We start from the raw sequence: 7064 nt of genomic DNA, 5'->3' as shown, positions 1-7064 counted from the left end.
TCAATCATTTTCACATTCTATTAACCACAACTGCCCTAGCACTAATTCCACCAATGATGCCCCGTGTGAGGCAATCTTAAACCATCTTTACTGCAATATTCATGCACAGTATTGTAGTAGTGGTTAGATTTTCTTTTATTCGGAGGTCACTAACAGCATTAACTTTATACATACTGATTAATTTAATTTGAATAATTACTATCAATAATAATAAGTTTCTATGACCCACACCTGCCCTAACACCAATACCAACAATGGTGCCCCGTGTGAGGCAATCTTAAACCAACTTTATTGCAATATTTATGCACAATAATCACAAATTTATCATTTAAAATGTTTCACTGTAGTGTACTAGTAGTTAGTTTTTCTTGAATTCTGAGGTCAGTAACAGTATTAACTTCATAAATCTTGATTAATTTAATTTTAATAATTGTTATCAATAATTATCATGGAAGAAGTATTTAGATCCTTTACTGCAGTAAATGTACTAATACCACACATTAGAAATACTCTGTTACAAGTACAAGTCCTGTGTTAAAAATGGAACTGGTAAAAGTATTTACAGTGGGATTAAAAGTGTTTTAAAAGTATTCAAACTAAATTTACTATATTCCCATGATTAAATGAACCTAATATATAATCATGGCAAAGTAAATTTAATTTTAAAGAGCTGTCTTCATGTGTATCACTTATTACAGAAGAGGATAAGGGCCAATGTTAATAACAGTAGTTTATGGTTATAAATACAGTAGTACACAGGCCTTCTGTCTCTCCCCGTCTCTGTACTCACATGGTGTCTCACACAGAGACACGCCTCTTCAGTAGTTAATGTTTAATTCCCTGTTGAGATCAGAGATAACTTCTCTTGTGAGCACAAACGAGTGAGCAGATAATAACAGTAAAGGACCATGAAGACAGGGAAAAACAGCAGAGGATATGATGAATATTATTGGGAAGGTCAGCACTTGAAGCTGACAGATTTGAAAGAGGAAGCAAAGGATTTGGAGAACCAATATCTCCTCAAAGAAAACATCCCATTATACCCCCGACCAGAGCTCCATGTGACTCATCTGAAACACGACACAAAGCAATATGGGTTACGTGGCATCAGATGGAAAAATGGCTTCAAGAGCCCACATAAAGGCTCTCTGGTGTGGTGGAGTCTGGCTGTGACGCCTGATGACATCACATCAGCTGAGAGGAGGCTCCTGGAGACGACCTACCCCGACCGGACGCAGGAGCAGGTCCAGATGCAGCAGAGCTTCCTGAAGAAGTTTGCCACCTCCCCGTCCTTCTCCGAGCTCTCCAGGCTGGGCTCGTACCGCTTCACCTTCCCCCTGGAGGAGGTGCTGGAGGCCTACAGCCAGCAGGTAGCAGATTACTGAAAGGAGCAATCCAAACTTTAGTTGAAGAAATGAGAACAGCTTGTTGATTCACTTATGGACAATAGTTTGTGTTGTTACCTCATTTATATTGTAAATATTAAAACTCTGAGTTTCTTCTCTAAAGCTACGTAGTGTTCCTTTAAAGTGAAAGGAAGGAGAGTAGATGTTGTCTGTTGTTGTTTTCAGGACACTAACAGGGAGCTTGATTAATGTATTTTTGATACATCTCTTTTATTGTCCCAGTGTTGCTCCGGTTATCAGCCGGTCATGCGGGTGTACAAGACCGTCCTGTACCAAAAGGAAGTGATGTACGTTATACTGGTCCACAGCCCAGCCAATCAGGAGCAGTTCTCAGACCGTCCTCTGCTGACTGACGACCCAAACTCTGTCTGCTCCTACAAAGATGGCCGCTTCATCTGGCGGCCTGAGGCCATGTGTGAGACACACAGGTACAAAATACTGTACTTAAAGTTGTAGTCTGTAACTATTTATGGTTATATTTGCTAAAATTGTTTTTATGATCTGACATTAGAATAACATACAAACCATCGCTCCTGGTAGAATACAACTAATCAGAGCCAAGGGGCGTGTCAGAGAATTGTCAATCACTCTTGTGCATACGCTGCTGCAGCCCCACTCCCCCACGCAGGTGCAGCATCTGCTCTCACCTGATCAGATATGTTCAAGCTCAAACTGTAAAGAATGGCAGAGAACAGACAACAACAACAGAGCAGAAACATGCCCTACAATTGACCACTTCAAAGAGAAGAAATAAGAAGACTGAAGAAGGAAAGCAGTGTGAAAAGAGAGAATTGGACCGAGCCAGAAAGAGAACTAGGACGAATATCGGAGTGTCATGTCAGTGGTGAAGGAGCTGCGGGATTTGTGAAGACTCAACAGCAATGCAGAGTTAGCTATTTTCTGCTGGACTGTCTGGACCTCTGCTTGATATATGTTTCATTCTGTTTTAACCACAAGGCTAAGATGGCGTGGTTACAGTAAAACTCGCAATAGCTCATATCTCCTTGCAATGTTGCAGTTGAGCTATGTAGCTTGTTGCTAAATCTAGCTTGTTAGGTTGTATGCTAACTCCTGTGTTCAGCTTTGTCTTTATGGCTACTGGTTAGCAAAAGTATCTTTAAGTGAGCAGGCAGTTATAATAACATTAGTTTGTGTTCAGGAGCTCTGAAGTGGTTGAACTGGTTTACAGAAATAACATTGCTCATGCTTCAGAAAGGCAGCATGGTGATGATGATCACCTGAATGATCACCTGGTAACTCGTCTACGGTGATGTGAGGAATATTGTTTGTTACTCTGGATATCTACAGTGATCTGCATGAGGCACTCGCCACTGTAATTTAGTTGTATTGATCAGAAATAGAACAATCAGGGCTTATGTTGTTGTTGGTATTTTGAATGCGCCGTCATGTTATCTGAGTCCTCTGTTGCCGTGGTTACAAGCCTGCTCATGCACAGTAGGGAGGGGCTTAGAAGGCAGGGCTGCAGCAGCAGGGAGGAAGAAGGACTGACCTGCAAGCTGTATCATTCAAATCTTCTGACTGAGTCCACTTTTTTCTCAAAACTCCAGACTGCAGCTTTAAGTACTGAAGTACTTGTACTTTACTTGGGTATTAACATTTTGTCCAACTTTATACTTTCATACTTGCAAACATTATACCATTTACTCCACTACATCTGTTTGACAGCTTAAGTTACTCGTTACCTTTAAGATTACAATTTTTACTTCTTTATTGGTTCAGACAATTTTAATTTTCAAGATAAATAAACTTTAAAATTATGTTGGATTACCTGAGAAATACAGTCACACAGCTGCAGCAGGACCTGGAGGATGTGATTTCTGGTTGGCTCTCTTCAGCTGCCATAGCTGCAGTAACAGAGCAGTGATCGCTGACATGAGTCAGAGTTTCAGATATTTTCTTTGTCTCTGTTTTCTCTCAGCTATGAGTTGGTCCAGAGACCTGATGAAAACCAGATGGAAGCAGGGATGGTGTCCTCTCGCCATGAGTATTATGTTTGGGATCATGTTGCTGTCGCCCTGCATGTGGGCAGACAGGTACCTTTATTTATTTATGTATCTATTTCAGTCTGGTTCTCAGTATTTCACTTAAAAGTGATGATTTTGTTTAAAAGTGATGGGGAGGAAATATCTTCTTATTCAAGTAGGTAAAAAACTAAAGTTTCAATACAATTATTAACTTTTTGTTTGATTAGATTTATTTCACTGGTTATCTGTGATAATACAAATACAATTCATTGTCATGTGTTATGTGTTGTATAACGCGTCCGTTGTCTCCGAGCTGAGAGGAGGTGAGAACATGTCAGTTCAGCTCCACTTCCAACGTTACTTTATGCTGTTTACAAGCTTCATTATTAGAAGGCAGGTCAACTCAGTTTGTGTGTTATGAACATTAAAACAGCCTCTGTTCCTGGAGCTCTGACGAGTGGACAGACTGCTGAACCAAACTCCTTCATCACTGCTCGTCATCTTCTTCTCTGTTTCTGTTTAAGGTGCTGAAGTTTGATCCTGCCCGACTGAGACGGAACCTCAAGTACTGCGAAAAAGCAAAACCTGCAATTGCGAAGCCTTGGGAATTTCAGGACTTCCAACAAGCTGAAGAGTTAGTCAGGGAACTGTGGCCTGATGACTCGTCACCACTGGAGAGAGCTGAGCCGCTAAATTAAGTGTCTGTCGTCTGTACACATGAATATGTACAGAAGCTACAACAATAACAACAACTACAATAATTGTCCAAGTTTGATTCCACTGTGTGAGTTGTTTCTTCTGGTTAGTGTTGGAAGAGTTGAGCTGCTGTTGGAGGTTTTGGTTCTTGTCTTTCTCCAGCCTGCAGTGTAACAAAGAACCTATCAAAGACAGGAGAGTCATTACATCACTGGATCTTGCTTTGTGACAGTTGTTCTGAAGTCTAATCACTGATGTTTCCCCTCAAATGATTGACAGGGCTGATAATATGGTGACCAAACAGGTTCGGTCCGACCAAATATCATTGATGAGACTGCAGTTACATTGTGAACTCGAGTGTTTGAACCTGCTCTCTGAAGAGTGTTCTTTCATTTCCTTCATCAGAATCATAGATGTAGATATGTTGGGTGTTTCTCCATCATCTCCCACAGACTTCAATACCAACTGGCCTCAAAGAGAGATTCAGTGATGTAATGACCCTTCCTTCTTGTTTAGGTTCCTTCCAGTGAAACAGGAAGTGTTTCTCTGTCTGACAGTCTGATGGGCTCTCGTCTCACTAATTTACATTAAGAGTGATTAAGAACATTAAGATCTACAACTCAGTCTGATCTGTTCCTTTTCCCTCTGAAGCTGCAGTCTGATTCAGCTGCAGACAGCTTTACCTGCACTTTTCTTTTTCTTTGTAATCACACATACAGAGGCATCATGCCTCCACATTTACAGATGAATAAAAGCCTCTCGTACAGTCGATCACTCTGTTCTCTTACTGAGATGAACTTGGCTCGACTGTTTTAACAGGTTGACAACTCATCAGAGAGACATTAGTGTGTGAGGGGAGTAGCGGCCACACCTGATGTGGACAGGTGAGCAAATAGATTTGAGCTGTTCAACGTGACCGTCACACCATCGCTGATCTGCTTCTGGTTTAACTGGTCTGACTTTCATCTTGAATAGTGTACTTTGAGTCCAGGGAGATTTGCTTATGTAAAACATAGTTTTAAATAGCAAATAGTGAACAACTCTCCATTGTAGTTAATCTACTTCTCTGTTGAGATCAGAGATCAAATCTCTTGTGAGCAGAGACGAGCGAGCAGATAATCAAATAACTGTAAAGACTTTCAGTTTGTCTTTTCATCTACTTCATCCCCCATTGTCCCATGAAGGCACAGAGAAACAGGAGAGGATATGTGGAACATTATTGTGAAAGTCGGCACTTGAAGCTAACAGATTTGAAAAAGGAAGCAAAAGGTTTAGAGAACCAATATCCCCTCAAAGAACGCATCCCATTAAACCCCCGACAAGAGTTCCATGTGACTCAGCTGAAACACAACAGAAAGCGATATGGATTTTGTGGCATCAGGTGGAAAAATAGCTTTGAGAGCCCACATAAAAGTTGTGTCCCAATTCAGAAGGATGCAGCCCTTTGGAGGGGCCTTTGAAGACCATGTCAACCGTTGTTAAATGGGACAGTCTAGTCTTCAGTCTGTTTCCTGGTTGCGTCACCAGGTGTCCCCGACCTTGAACTCACATCACGATTTCTGCAGCCCAGGCCTGCAAAAGTAAGAGTAAAAAGACAAGTAGAAAGTAAAAATATTTGACCTAGAGAAATTTTTTTAATCTTGTTAATCCTGCTGATTCTGGTGGCGACTGGTATATCTCCAGTTAAGAGAGAGAGGACTGTGGAGGCCCCGCCCCCTTTTGGGTGAAAACAGCCCACGTCTCTGTCAATTTAATGGCATGACATAAGAACACCATATGGGTTTGTAGCTGAGACAAGACAGGCAAAAATCATGTTATGTTGTAGTTGACCAACGTTCAGCGACATTATACAGAAAAATAAAGAAACAGTGGATGATGAGTCCTTTCAGTCCCAAACCACCATTTTGTTTGGTTCCTCCAGACACACACACCTGCTTAAAATACATCTTTAGTTCAATACAAAAGTGCATGTTGACAACCTCTACTCTGTTAAGGACTCCGAGATCCTTGAACCTCTACTGGCTTTTATGAGACTGAATTATTGAAATTTGTTATTCTTTCCCTTCTTCAAGGGTGGTGCTCCAGAGGCAATCTAGAATAAATTATACCTTACTCTCTAATATAATTAATATGATGCATAACGCTCCAACATAGTCTTCTGCTGTATTTTATTGTCTCTGTCAGATGAACATAACAGTGACATGACAGCTCATATTTATCTTAATACAACTCACAATGTGGCATGATGTCACATAAATAACATCAAGGTGAGCCTTCTTAAGGAATGTGGGTGGAACAGTGTCTTACAAGGTGTTACACAAACAGTGAAGGGCAGAAAGTTTGATTCCACTGTGTGAGTTATTTCCTCTGGTTAGTGTTGGAAGAGTTGAGCTGCTGTTGGAGGTTTTGGTTCTTGTCTTTCTCCGGCCTGCAGTGTAACAAAGAACCTATCAAAGACAGGAGGGTCATTACATCACTGGATCTTGCTTTGTGACAGTTGTTTTGAAGTCTAATCACTGATGTTTCCCCTCAAATGATTGACAGGGCTGATAATATCGTGACCAAACAGGGCCGGTCCGACCAAATATCATTGATGAGACTGCAGTTACATTGTGAACTTGAGTGTTTGAACCTGCTCTCTGAAGAGTGTTCTTTCATTTCCTTCATCAGAATCATAGACGTAGATATGTTGGGTGTTTCTCCATCATCTCCCACAGACTTCAATACCAACTGGCCTCAAAGAGAGATTCAGTGATGTAATGACCCTTCCTTCTTGTTTAGGTTCCTTCCAGTGAAACAGGAAGTGTTTCTCTGTCTGACACAGTCTGATGGGCTCTCGTCTCACTAATTTACATTAAGAGTTATTAAGAACATTAAGTTCCACAACTCAGTCTTATCCACTCCTTTTCCCTCTGAAGCTGGCATTCAGGGTTATGCCTCCACATTTACAGATGAATAAAAGCTTCTTGTACAGTCG

The 7064-nt window shown here is 41.0% G+C and overlaps 1 protein-coding gene across 1 annotated transcript; it reads left to right on the top strand.

Moving 5' to 3' along the window:
* The first annotated feature begins 893 nt into the window (after window positions 1-893).
* On the top strand, window positions 894-4166 carry LOC115594393 (uncharacterized). Its single transcript, XM_030438454.1, has 4 exons — window positions 894-1370; window positions 1629-1834; window positions 3346-3460; window positions 3916-4166. The coding sequence occupies exons 1-4, from the start codon at window positions 909-911 to the stop codon at window positions 4087-4089; spliced, it is 957 nt and encodes a 318-aa protein (XP_030294314.1). The 5' UTR covers window positions 894-908; the 3' UTR covers window positions 4090-4166.
* Window positions 4167-7064: the final 2898 nt, after the last annotated feature.

This window comes from Sparus aurata, chromosome 13 (genome assembly GCF_900880675.1).
Source record: "Sparus aurata chromosome 13, fSpaAur1.1, whole genome shotgun sequence".
In the NCBI taxonomy this organism is placed as follows: domain Eukaryota; kingdom Metazoa; phylum Chordata; class Actinopteri; order Spariformes; family Sparidae; genus Sparus; species Sparus aurata.
The sequence above is the reverse complement of the archived record's forward strand: the minus strand, read 5'-3'. Positions and strand labels throughout refer to the sequence as shown.